The 14976-nt window shown below is 36.6% G+C and overlaps 1 protein-coding gene across 1 annotated transcript in view; it reads right to left on the bottom strand.

Annotated features, from left to right (window-relative positions):
* Positions 1-14976, bottom strand: part of RABGAP1L (RAB GTPase activating protein 1 like) — a 668700-nt gene that overhangs the window by 558683 nt on the left and 95041 nt on the right. Inside the window, 3 exon segments of the mRNA XM_044004805.1 lie at positions 2809-2875; positions 10563-10673; positions 14387-14544. Of these exon segments, the coding sequence (XP_043860740.1) occupies positions 2809-2875; positions 10563-10673; positions 14387-14544 (336 nt within the window).

Raw genomic sequence — 14976 nt, 5'->3', positions numbered from 1 at the left:
CGATACTAAACATAGACCCCAAGAAGAATAAAGATAGAAAGAAAGGTCCCATATATACAAAGATATTTACTGCATCAAATAACTAGAAAGAACGTATGCACCAATCAACTAGTTCGAAGCTACATTAGTGAAGAAAAGATAGACAAGAGATTTTGCAGAGGTAAAATGGTAAAGAAACCGTAATTAAGTAGAAATAGGGAAAAGGAACACTGAGAGAGAGGGAATAGTAAGTATATGGCTCTGAGGTTATAAAACTGGTTGATTGGAGGCCAGTGGCATCTTCCAAAGAAACTGAGAAGTTTTGGAGGAATGATGGGTTTAGAGGGTAAGATAGTTCCATTTTGGCCACAATATGAGTTCCTCTTCCCTTTCCATTTTTATTTAATTTTATTGCCATCCGTATACTTTCTCTTCTAGTCACACTAGTATGCCAGCCACTCTCTAGACACAGCATTCTATTTGCTACTTCCATGACTCTGAAGAAGTGGTCCCCTGTATCTAAAACACAATGCGACTTTATCTCTGCCACAGAGAATTCTTACATTTCTCGCATGGCAGTCAGGTGGCACAGTGGATATAGAGTGCTGCACTTGGAATCAGGAAGACCTGAACTCAAATCTGGCCTCAGATGCTTAAGAGCTGTGTAACCTTGGGCCAGTAACCACTATCGGCCTCAGTTTCCTCATCTGTAAAATGGGATAATAGCTCCTGCTTCTAAGGTTGTTGTGAAGAGAAAATAAGATAATAGCTGTAAAGCACTTTGCAAACCTTAAAGTATCATATAAATGTTAGCTATTATTATTTTGAAGATAATCCCTTCCTTTTCACTGCCAATGATTATCACTCTCCTACCCCCACCCCCTTAAAACTGTATGTATTATTTCGATGTATACATTTTACATTTTGGGGCAACTACGTGGCGCAGTGGATAAAGCACCAGCCCTGGATTCAGGAGGACCTGAGTTCAAATATGACCTAAGACACTTGACGCTTCCTAGCTATGTGACCGTGGGCAAGTCACTTAACCCTCATTGCCCCCCCCAAAAAAAACCCCAGCAATTTTACATTTCATTTTCTTCATACATGCCATACCCACCCCATCGCCATTGAGATAGATATAAGCTACTTAAGGAGCTTATTTTTGTCTTCATATCCCAACGACAGAGTTAAGAACATCATAAATATTTGTTAATTGAACTAAATCTGACCTAGTGGCTATTTCTTTTTGTGTAATAAAAATGTATTTAAGAATTATATGTACAGACATGAAAAGAAAGAATAACATGAATAAAACAGAATAATAAGAATCCACATGAGCATACAAGTCATTCTACCAAGTACTCAAGTTTACTAGTTTCCCTTCACTAGAGGTACTTATGACAATACCTTCTCTCCATCCCCAAGTACATCCAACCTTTGAAGGATGGTGTACTGCCAAAGGTTCTTGAAAGGCTCAGAGAGGCAGCTAGGTGGTGCAGTGGATAAAGCACCAGCCCTGGATTCAGGAGGACCTGAGTTCAAATCCGACCTCAGACACTTGACACTTATTAGCTAGCTGTGTGACCCTGGGCAAGTCACTTAACCCCCATTGCCCCGCAAAAAACAAAAAAAGAAAAGAAAAGAAGAGGCTCAGATAAAGCTTTTCAGAGAAATGTGCTATGCCAAAGAGTGTTTTTGAGGCTTTAAAGGTTTATACTATAATACCTAGATTTCTTAGAATTCTTTATGGCCCAAAGCCACCTCCTTAGAGAATGCCAGTGCCCTAGATAATCAATGTTTAAACATTCATTAGCGATACAGCATATATATTCACACACACACACACACACACACACACACACACACACACACACACACACACAGATGGAAGCTAACAGGCTATGTATGGCTAACTTGAGTTTCTGGGTTCAAAATGACAGTACAGTTCCAATTAAAACACATTTAGAAAACTCATGGGAAGCTTTTCCTGATTTATTCTAAAGAAAACTGATTTTTAAAAATTCATAGGAATACAATTAAATATATATACATACATACACACACACACACACACACACACACACTCTCTCTCTCTCTCTCTCTGTTTAGAGGAGGAATTTAAGAACACATATAGAATAAACAAAGGTAAAGAAAATACATTGACCAAAAAAAAAAAATCCAGCATTAACCATAAGACTGGCTTCGTCCTGTAAGACATAAAATTCATGCCCCATTTCATCATTAGTGCTAGTAATAGCTGGTTCTTCTGTTTATTAGCTATGACTCTAAATGTTGACTTGTAGCTGCTTTAACAAATACTAATTTTCACAAACTCATGATGATTTTTAAACACCTCCTTTAAATGCCATGCCTAAAGGCAATACGTTTTTTAAGGCCATTCAAAAAGGTGGTGGAAAGAAAGAGAAATTATTTAAAAGAAATGTCAATCACAATATGCAAATTAATAATACTATACTAAAATAAATGAAATGAAATCTATATTCCCTCTGGAGATGCCTGTTATTATAATATCCTTACTATTCTTAGCTCATCAAAGAAAAGACATTTTCCTAAGAAGCTTAAAAATGGAGGAATAAAGGGGGCTCTGTCAAAACACTAACCTTTATTGGCTTGCACTTTCCATGTAATTCCTTCAGTAGGAATTTACCTGTTTCCCATTTTCTTCAGTAATTTCAGGTTCAGGTTTCCAAAAGAACTTATTAAATACAAGTGTGGGCTAAAAAACAGTTCTTTTGGAAATTATGACAAGTATTTCAATTGGGGCATCTATCTGACAATATGGTTAAGGTGGCTTAAGATGATCATTACCATATCCAGTAAATGCATGTCACTGTTCTTCACATTTCGACCTGGGCTTAGTAACATTCCAAAACATCTGAAAATATCAAAGAAGAAAAAAAATGTTAAGAAATAATAAACCATTCAATAGAAGATTTTAGCCCAGCAGGCAGAAAATCTATTCGTATAATTATTTTCCCATCTGAGTACCTTAATTCCTATAAATGGTTATTCATATTTTATCATATATAAAACTAAAATGTTCTATATACTACAATCAAATGTGCATAATATAAAATGGAAAAACACCAAATGACCAGCCTGTCATTTTCCATTAAAAAATTAACACCAGTGTGAACATTTACCATAGCGCATCCTAGAAATGGTCTTTAAATTAAAAGCTGATCAAAAGGAGAGAGATTAATGGTTAAGGTATTAATTTTCAAATAAGTGATTTCACTTGAGTAAAGTAGGTTATTCTTAATATCTAGGTCAAGAATCACTAAACTAATGAATTTATCAAGGGAGATTTCGATAATAAAAATCATAATTACAATTTCCCAATCATGAGTCTTAGGTAAATGCAGATTAAGTACGGACTCATGCTTTAGCTAGGGTTTGTACTAGACAGCATATGAGGTGTCTTTCATTTCCCAAGATTCAATGATTCTGTGACTTCCTCCTTCAAACAAGGATGCATTATAAAGAGTCCTTATGACTGAGGAAATCCTTCCAAGTATTTTCTCCAGTCTACCAGAAACTAACTTTGACACCCCATTCTTTTCAGAAATGCCGATAAGACTGCTAACTACATAGAATCATCACATATTAGAGCTGAAGGAGACTTTGAGATCACCTCATCCAACCACCTTCATTTTACAAACCAGGAAATCGAGTCACAGACAAGGACATACCTATGGTCACAGAATGAGTCAGTAACAGAACTGGGACTAAGATAGATGCAATACAGAACTCACTACCTTTAGTGCTCCTGAAGCCACACTTCCTACTTCCCAACTTTCTTATTTCTGTTGAGAGTGCCACCCTTTTACATCAGACACACAGATTTACAATCTGTGAGTTATCTGCAACAATTCACTCTCTCTCACCACCACCCCCATAGCCGATCAATTGCCAAGTCTTGTTGATTCTATGTCTTCAACACCTCCTATAACCATACTCTACTCATACCACAACTACCCTATTCTAAATCAGTAATCATCACCTTTCAGCTTGGCTACTGAAATTACTGCAAAATTCCCTCCTTCAGTTCCATCTCTTTCAGATATGGACTCCAAAGAGCTACCAAAGTGATACTCCTAAAAGTCAGGGTGTGCCCATGTCATTCTTTTGTTCCAGAAGCTTACATTGCTTCTACCCCCACAAAATCACTCACATCCATCGCCTCCCTCTCTTCACAGAGCTTCTACCCTATTCCAAGGTATTTTATCCTGACCTTCCTACCTCTTATGGCTTTCTACCCATCATTTTCCTTGCCTGAAATAGTTTCCACCCACACCTCTGCCTATTAAAATCTGTACTTTCCTCAAGGCCCAAACTACCTCCACAATGAAGCTTTTCCTAATCCTCCACCTTCATCAAGTCTTTCATACCATTCTGTTTGAAATCTTACTTGACAACCTATCACAATTTATATTGTAACTTCTTTAATATGAATTACCTCCCCCTAACTAAACTCTAAGCTCCTTGAGACCATAGACTATCCTCTCTCATCTTGGTGTCCCCCAGGACCTAGCACAGTGAATGGTACATAGGGGATACATGCAAATTCCAGCAGATAACATCCCTCATAACTTGGCTCTAACCTGCTTTTCCAGTCTTTCAGACCCAACACAGTTTCTCAAACACAGCACTCTATCTGTCATGTCCATGCCTTTGTACTGTCAGTCCCTCAATTCTTGGAAAATAGCCCTTTCTCACATCTTCCTTTTAGAAACCCCACTTATCTTCGAGATTTAGCTTAAACATCACCTTCTATACAAAACCCTTCCTCATCTCCCTAGCTACTAGTGCCTCCTTCTCTCTCACCAAAAAAAAACCCATGCATGTATGTATTATGTATGTAGATCATTTTGGTTCTATTTTTGTCTCCAAAGTTTCACTTTTATTTTGCATCCCTGGTACCTAGCACATAGTAGGCACTTAAATTTCTTACTGGTTGGCTGATTTTTTCACTAAGTTTCTCCTTTTTCCAGATCTCTTCCCTGAAATCCTCCTAGTTCTGTCACACACACATATACATGTATGTATATGTATGTGTGTAGATATGTAGATATACAAATATATCTATTTTAATATACACACATACATACCATGTATATACATAATAGCTATTTTTTTTTAAGTAGCTATATTCTGGCTAACATTCGTACACACTAAAAATTCCCTGGAATTTGCCAACTTATCTGAAAGAGGGGAAAAATGAAATAAGCTATTTACACAATGTATTTCTTACCTGACCTCTAACTGTCCTAAATAAATCTTTGGTGATGTTAATCTTAACTGTTGAAGTTAATGAAAAGACCGCAAAAATGTTTAATGTATTGTGTGCCCTCCTCTAAGGCAAGAAATAGCCTTCAACCAGACTTCTTCAATATTACCTTCCAAATAATATTATCTGTATTACTTCTGATCCAGAAAAATTACTATAAGTAATTATACATAAAGAATAAATAATGCACAAATCTCAAGTTTAGGATGTAAGAGAGAAATCACAGAAAATACAACCACCATCCTGGCCAGATTTATGTTCCCTTAATATGCAAAGCAATACAGGGTGCATTATAACCATTCCCTCTTTATGTTTATCAGGAAAAGCTCTTGTAACTAGCCCATACTAGTGTACTAAAAAAGCCCAAGAAGAAAAGACCTTTTGAAAAAAAAAACAAGGGTTCACTAGGACCCTACAAATGAAACATACAGTACCTGAAACCAATATAAACTATAGAAAAAAGGATATGATTACTAGATAAGAATGAATTTCTTAGATGATGAATGAGGAATAATTAAATGTCAATTTTCTACATTCATTTCTCAAAATAAACCTATATTTTAATATCAAAGGATAACATCTGTGGGAGAGATAATATACACATCTTAGAAGCTCAATTCTATTTAAATAAAGGAAATTCAGGCATGCATACATCTTTTGATCATATTTTAAACAAAAGGATAAATGATTCCTATAGAGTTCTGAAAAAAATAAAAGAAAAAATCCTTTAAGGATGAGTTTAAATGATAATTGATTAAAAAAAGAATAACCCAAGGGGTCAAATGTAGTTATATACTATTAAATGGTACTTGAAATCAGAAACAAACCCATTAATATTTAAATTATTAGTGAAAAGCTCAAGTTCAGCCACAAAAATAAAAACATGCTTTACAGCGAATTTTTTGATCCAACTACCTACTTGATCTTCTTAGAATGGAACTAGGATTTAATGGAAGGTTAATTTATTCATGTAAGTGAATCAGAGCTGTAAAATGGAAGCCATTTTAGCTAGCACTAAAATATCATTAGCCAGAAGGAAGACCAAAAGCACTGTATCAGACTCATGTGGGCCTGAAATTTCAGAGAGACCTCAGAGATTTAATCTAATCCCTACCTCAAAGATGAGTCCCTCAACTGTCCTCCCTTTATAAGTGACCATTCAACCACCACCTAAAAGCTCCAGTGACTGGATGCTGCTAAATCCATTTTTGGATAATTCTAACTGGTAGGAAGTGTTTTCCTTATACTGGGCTGAAGTCTGTATCCTATAATTCATACTCACTGGTGCTAGTTGTACTCTTCAAAGGGTTGAAGACACTAATTTTGCCCCCAAAAATCGTTCTCTCTAGTCTAAAAATCCCTTCAGTCATCCTTATGTGGGGTACGTATAGAGTCTCATCACTACTCATTTTGTCCTCTACTAGTACTGCTCAAGATTATTTATAGCCTTCCTAAAAGATTCAGATCTAGAAAAAAATATGCAAGATGGTACTTGACAAGGGCCACATGCAGTAGAACTCTTCTGGATACCAAAAAGCTATCAATCTAGCCTAAGATGATTAGCTTTGTTGGTAGTCATGTAACAATATTAATTCCTACTAAGCTTACAATCCAAAATGAACCTCCTTGCTTTTTGTCATTTAATCTGCTTCTTAGCTATATCTTCCATGAGTGTAGGACGCTATTGGGACATCTAGGTAGATATGTTCAGCAAGCACTTGATGATGTAAGACAGGAGTTCAAGAGACTGATTATTGGAGATATATGGATTTGGGAGTCATATGCTTGCTATGATAACTGAGCCCATGGAATCAGATAAGTTCACCAAGAAAAAAGCCACTAGCTGCCCTCGTTTAAACTACAGATAAAGTTATAAAAAGCTATATTTTGTACATTTTAACCATGTTCATTATATTATGATAACTATATAGAGAGCACAGGACAAAGCACTGGATCTGAAGTTTAAGAAGGACCTAAGTTTTTAAAACTTGCTTCAGGGGCAGCTAGGTGGCACAGTGGATAGAGCACCGGCCCTGGAGTCAGGAGTACCTCAGTTCAAATCCGGCCTCAGACACTTACCACTTACTAGCTGTGTGACCCTGGGCAAGTCACTTAACCCCAACTGCCTCACTAAAAAAAAAAAAAAAACTTGCTTCAGATACTTATTCGTTGTATGACCCTAAGCAAGTCACTTAACTTCTGTTTGCCTTAGTTTCCTTATCTGTAAAAGAGGGATAACAGTGGGGCCTACCTCCAGAGTTATCATAAGGATGAAATGAGACAATATTCACAAAGAGTGTGGCAAATCTTAAAGCACTATGTAAATGCAAGTATTATTTTATTTCTACTTAACTAGTTGCATAAAGGTATCACCCTTTACTATTTTCATGCAATCCATAATTACTGCTATTTTTCATACAAAATCCACACATTAACTTCCAGATTGCAGCTTCTCACACTTTTAAAATTTTAGCCATCTCCAAAATCAAAGTAGCTTTTGTGCCAGATATATACAGGAAGAAGATTTTATTCTCAACTTTTTCTCAAGAAGGATGAAAAAGAAGAAATATCAACATTCTCTATATGCTGTCAACTTCATAGAAAGCCAAGACATAGCATTTCCTAAATAAAAATTAACTGGCATAGCAATGAAAGTCATCTCTTCATAAAATGTATTTAAGTTTCCTAACCACTCATTTGGATGGAAACATGCAAGTGAATACTGTGTGAAAATAGGTTAAAATTCTGAGTAAAACAAAGAAACAATGTCATTCACACTAATAGCATCATAAATAGTAAAAAAGAATTGTTCATGATGTCACATAATCCATAAATGTCCAAAGAAATCAATTAAGTGATATGACAAATGACTAAAATTTATATGCAAGTTCTACTGTCCATTATTTTTTCCTAATTATCCTTTTAAGAGAGAAATAATAAGCATAATAATGCTAATAATGGTCAAAAGATAGACAAAGGATGAGGCACCTAGATGGCACAGTGGATAGAACAATAGACCTGGTTCTTACAAGCTATATAACCTTGGGCAAGTCACTATAATTTCTGTTTCCCTAAATTTCCTCAACTGTAAAATGGGAATAATAATAATAACACCCATCTCCCGTGGTGGTTGTGAGAGTAAAATGAGATCAATTTTGTAAAGCATTTGGCACAGTACCTGGCATATAGCAAACACTATATTAATGTAGGCTATTATTATTAGCTTTTATGAGAAGAGACACCAAATGTGAATAGGAAAAAGAAACAGTTATTTACTAAAACAAAACTTTATTATTTTTAATTTAAAAATGTAAAATGTTGCAGGATGAAAAGCTAGGAAAATAAAATCAGCAACACAAGTTGACTTAAACTGGTTATTAAACTCAATTGTAAAACATCCCTACAAAGAAAACACAGGTAGCAAAACCCACCACCCACTGTTACTATTAGCAATTCTGCCATGATTCAGAGTTCAGACCAAGTAGTTAAATATTCATTAAATCATGAATGATTCTGCATTCTGAAACTGTTAGTTTTATAAATAACATTTTTGAAGAACAATGTTGTATGATGTATATAAAGATGCATGAGCAGACACATATACATGCTTGTATAGAGATATATAGATGAGTGCACATATGTGTGTATATATACTATTTTTGTTCTCTTCTCATTCTGTCTGTTTCTCTGTCTGCTGAGTCTCTCTCTCTGTATCTCTTTCTTTCTGTCTCTCTCTGTTCCCCCTCCCTTCCATTCTCCCTCCCCAGCATTTATTAAGTATAATTGATAGCAAAGCATTACATTAGATGCTAGGGATACAAAATGAAAACCAGCCCATGTTTTCAAGGGGCTTTTCGATACATATACATAGGTAAGGTTTGCCTGTACATACATCTGACTTTCAGTACACATTATGCCATTGGATAACAGGGAAACTTTTCCCCCATATTGTTATGTCAATTTTAAAATCCAGCCAAGAAATAAACTTTTATTCAACTTTATGACTCTACTTATTAACATTAATACTTGACCTACAAATAAATATAGACGCTCAGAAAAAATGCATTTTCACTTTTACCTCAAGTAGTTATAAGAAAATTACATTAGACACCACTGAGTTAATCTTTCCTCTCAGATGTTCTTTAACAGTACAGTACAGTACAGTACAATATAGTGTACAGTTCAAGTCCTTTTCCATTACTTATAAACTTTATAACCTCTGGCAAATCATTTAATGTCTCTACTTTTTCATCTGTAGAGCAGAAATGTGTAATATTTCTAAGAGCTTATTTCATAATGTTATTGTGAAGAAAAATGAGGTGATATAAATAAAATACACTGCAACCATATAGCATCATAGAAATGCACTCCAACTGTCTTCCTAAACCTGCATTTTTCTTTATGCCTGTTTATTAGCACCACATGGATTTAAGAATTCATTTGACAAGACTGCCACCTCTGGACTATTTTTAAAAATACTGCAGATTTCATCAAAGATTTAATTAAGACTAAACATGTCTAAAACTTAAGTTATTAAATGCAATACAATTACCTAATTTCTACCTCTATTCATGGTTATTACTTGTGCTCATTTTTAAATAGGGCTGACTTGCAACAACGACAATGCTACCTTCTGAGTGTACTGCTGTAACCTTATTTGATTAGTTCAAAAATTAGAATCTATTACAAAAGATGTGTCCAAACTATCTCTAGTTTAGATGGAACAATTTATAAAGGGACAAGATGAGGTACTAAAATATATGATTTGCCAACGGACATAAGTTAACGGCAAAGCTGGTACTACTATAAACCAGGTTTCTTGACCATCCCAACCCACTAAGTTCACATGTTTGTACATATATATATATATATATATATATATACATATATATATATATATATATATATATATATACACACACAACACATATACCCTGTGGTAAACAAAAAAGTGAAAGTTTTTTAACAGTGGTTAGCGATAACTGAAAGGAACCACCCTTTCGGGGAGGAGACCGTGACGAACCGCCAGTCCGTCTGCTAAGCACGCCACTTCTGGGGTGCAAGCTTGCTCTTGTATCCAATTTAAATTTCACAACACACACACATTGTGCATAGGTGTACTGTGTGTATGGATAGGTGCATTGTGTGTATGGATGTCCATGTAGACGGTGTGTGTGTGTGTGTGTGTGTGTGAATGCATGCATAAAACAATCTATATCATTTCTATCCTGCATCTTCCAGTTTCAACATTCTCAATAAGGATGTAGCTTACCTTTCAATTGCTAATTCCTTGTTTAGACAGTTGTTGCACTGTGATCACAACCTTCTTTCAATTCCTTGTCTCAATTTGAAGTAAAATTTCTCTCTATCCTTAGGCACAGGACTGAAATGTGCAAAATAACAGAAACAAAATATAACACATCTAAATTAACACATGAGTATGACCTTCTAGAAATTTAATTATATCACATCCATGTATTTTGCCAATAATAATCATATTTTTGTTAAAAGTATATCAATCGAGCAGCTAGGTGGCGCAGTGGATGCTGGTCTGCCATGGCCAATGATCTAAAAGAAGTCTGGATTAGTAACCAACCATATTTGTCAGCTTGCTCAGACACTTAACACTTACTAGCTGTGTGACCCTGGGCAAGTCACTTAACCCCAATTGCCTCACTTAAAAAAAAAAGTATATCAATCGCTCATTATCCACAAACTAGGTAGTGAGTTATACTTTAAAAAGTTTATACAAATAGAGTGGCTGCTATCAATTATTTTTTTTTAATTGGATTCAAAAAGCTTTGCTATTGGGGCAGCTAGATGGTGCAGTAGATAGAGCACCGACCCCTGGATTCAGAGGAGGACCTGAGTTCAAATCCAGCCTCAGACACTTGACACTTACTAGCTGGGTGGCCCCTGGGCAAGTCACTTAACTCTCATTGCCCCACCAAAAAAAAAAGCTTGGTATTTCATTCCAATGAAATTACTGAATTGTAAACATATGAGAATAATATACACAGAAAATACACCTTTTAGATCTTACACAATGTATTATGCCTTATTCTTATACACTGCCTAACTTGCACTGTGTACCTGTTTACAGCCTCCTCCATTTACAAAGGAATATATCTATTACGATAACTTAAAATGTAAACTCCAAGTCATTATGCTTATTATTTTATACTAATTAGTAACTCACATTTGAATAGCATTTGATAAACATAGAGCAATTCCCTTACAAATCTATGAGGTAGGCAATACAATAGTAACAAAATTTTAGAGATTAGGAAACCAACGATCAGAAATATATAAGAGCCTCACCAATGATCACACAGCTAGACAAGGTTTTCTGACTTCAAGTCCAGGGCTCGAGGCCATGCTGTCAATCCCTCAAATATCAGCATTTCAGTAATCTGTGATCTCACAGACCGGGGGTCCTCCTTCTACCTGCACATACTGAAGCACATCCATACATTCCTTCCTATCCTTATCTATGCTCTAACTCCTTCATAGAGAGCTTGATGGAGGCCTTCGGGTTCTTTTTAATCTTTTGAAGACACCAGAGCAGTGTCCACGCGATCCATCACCTACTTTTAGTCTCCCAACACAAGTGGTCAACAAGCTTCCACACCATATTTAAAACCAGTAATAAAGTGGGGGAAAATAATTCTCAAGCAAACAAAATAAGTCACATTAAAGAAAGGATGATATGAAACAGAATGTTAATGTAACTTGACAGAAAATTTACAAAATAGAATAGACTCATCATTTCCATGAGCCACATTTCTTCGTCAATCAGCAAAGAAGCTTTAAAACTTACTTTCAAAGGTATATCTTTCAATTCAGCATAATCCTTTACAGGAGCACTAGAAAATTTGCTTTAAATTTGGAAGCTAGACAGAATTTTTACCTTTTAAAAGAAAATTAACCCAAAAAAGTAACATGTAACCACAGGGTATTAGCTTCTAACCTTGGGCTAAAATACAAAAGAGTCTCAAAAGAAGCTCAAAAAGGGCTCAAAGTTTTTGTAAAAAATAAGCTTCAAAAAAAAAAAATAAGCTTCTCAAGTAGAGGATAAAGGAGGCATGGCAAGGTAGCTCTTTGTCTAAAAAGATCTGAGGATTTCAGGAGACTGCAAGCAGGAAAGGAGTCAGCGGTAGGAGGCGTGTCAGCTGCACTAAGAGAGGCATGAGGACATGGGGTGGGAGATGAGTGAGAGAAAAGGGGAAGGAGAGGGATGAGGAGAGAGAAAAGGGAAAAGAGGGAAACTGGACAGAGAAAAGGGGAGTTGAGGAAAAGGAGAGAAGAACAATTTGGGAAAAGGAGGAAAGAAGCCTTTCCCAATGCCTCAATCTAGTGCCTTCCCTCTGTGGATTATTTTCTGTTTATCCTATACATGACTTCTCTGTAGATATTTGTTTGAGGATTTCTTCTACCATTTGACTGTAAGCTCCTAGAAGGCAAGGCCTATCTTTTGCCTTTTCGGGGGGTTTTTTTGGGGGGGAGGGGGGTATCCCCAGCACTTAGCACTTAGTAGGCACCTAATAAATGCTTACTGACTGAGAGAAGAGGAAGGAAGGGAAGAGAGAGAAACAAAGAACAAAGTAGAGGAGGAAAGATTGAGAAAAGGAACCCATGCCCTAAGTAGGCCCAAGATATTAGGTTTCTCAATCAATTACAATGAAACCTAAATGTCTTGGCCTTTGTTGTTGTTTTGTCCTTCATTCTCAAAGAGGACCATGACAGATGTTGTGACTTGCAGTGAATTGGATTTAAGTGAGGGAGGGCTGTGCAAAGTCACCAGCCTCACTCTCTCCTCCAGAGCCATGTGGGTCCAATGATGAGATACAGATCAGGACAACTGGAGGTGGCCCCAGATGTTTAAGGCAATTGGGATTAGGCCCAGAGTCACAAAGCTAGAAAGTATCTGAGGTCAGATTTGAACCCGGGTCCTCCCAACTTCAGGGCCAGTGCTCTCTCCACTGTACCAACCAGCTGCCCTTCTTGGCCTTTAGGATAAGAATGATATGTCTTGGGGCAGCTTGGTGGCACAGTGGAGAGAGCACCAGCCCTGGAATCAGGAGCACCTGAGTTCAAATCCGGCCTCAGACACTTAACACTTACTAGCTGTGTGACCCTGGGCAAGTCACTTAACCCCAACTGCCTCATTAAAAAAAAAAAAGAATGATACGTCTTTGTATTCTGGTGACTTATCCCTTAGCTAAAAGAGGTTAAAGGAAAACTAGAGCTGTAGTCACATGCTAGCTTGAACCTGAGGTACAAGGAGCAGGCAAAGACACTAAAAACACATTGAACTTGGAGAAAGGAGACCTGGGTTTCAATGAATGCCATAAGGCACTAGCTAAAGGAATCATTTAACTATTCAGAGCCTTCATCTTCTAATCAGCTAAATGGGGGGAAACATGGTATCCCAGAAGTCTTAGCACAGTTTTACACGTTAATAGCTAATAAGACTTTTAAGACATTCATTATTTGTATGGTGTAACTTACACCATGAGAAAAATGCTTTAATAACTTCAATGTGCTCTATAAAAATAAGGACTTCTTACTATACAGCCATCCAGGAGATAAACCAATTCAAAACTGGAGAAAAAGAGTAAAAACATCACCAACTGGAGTCCAGTTAGCAGGATAGCAGTTAAATCCCAATGTGGTTAGCTGTGACCTCCATAGCTTACTATTCTTCATTAACTACACAGTCTATAATTATGAATTGGGTTAGCCAAAAGAATTCTCTCTTCTGTTCACACATGGGATAACCATCTGTAGTTTTCATATTCACTCATCAAGAATGCAATAAATATTTTGTTCTAAAACAAAATGCTACGCAATGATATCATCATACATTCACTTGGAACAAGGATCTTTATTCTGCACTTAAAAAAGGAAGAGAGAGCAGAAAGACACTTTCAAGCATACCCAGACTCCTCTATGCCTTTCTTCTTTTTAATTATTCTTTATAGCTAATTAACTATTGTCACCCTTCCTCAATATTACCCACCCACTGACCTTTCTGACACAATATATCTTCTTCTATTCATACTCTCTTTTCATTCTATTTCCCAGATACCTTACCTGAAGTTTCCTTTCCCATCATCCTCTTTGACCTCCAAAGAGACACTGAAGGTAAATACATCACTGTCTGGAGTGGGGAGCACAGAGTCCTTGACGTCTGATGCTTGCCTGGAAGAACGTTTAAATGCGGTACAGAAGCTGTATAAAATTCTGCTGACCTGAATGAAAGAGTTAAGGAAGAACCATCATTAGGCTCGAGCTTCACCTGCTTTCTACTCCCTCCCCATCCAACATCTAAGGCGACCTGTCTTTCTTCTTCCCCTTGTCAAATGTATTTAAGTGGTTAAATTAAATACAATCTTGGCAGAGGTGTTAGGAAGGACTGGTAGAATCTTCTGTGGAAAATAGGATTAAAATATGAAGTGGGATCATGAACAAAATGCTCTCCACCTTTCACAGAGGTATTCACGGCAGACTCCCCCCAACAGACATGAATGCTGAGCAATCCTGAAGGAGACATAACCCTCCTGTACTCCCCATAACTCAAACAAACAATCCCTTAGTTTCATCTAACTTTGGGCAAAGACTTTTAGTGTGTAGCCCCACAAAGTGAAAAGGTGAGTGAGCACTGCTGAGTCCGAGCCACCTCT

This window comes from Dromiciops gliroides, chromosome 4 (genome assembly GCF_019393635.1).
Source record: "Dromiciops gliroides isolate mDroGli1 chromosome 4, mDroGli1.pri, whole genome shotgun sequence".
NCBI lineage: Eukaryota > Metazoa > Chordata > Mammalia > Microbiotheria > Microbiotheriidae > Dromiciops > Dromiciops gliroides.
Note: the sequence above shows the minus strand (reverse complement) of the source record. Positions and strands in the feature narration are given on the sequence as shown.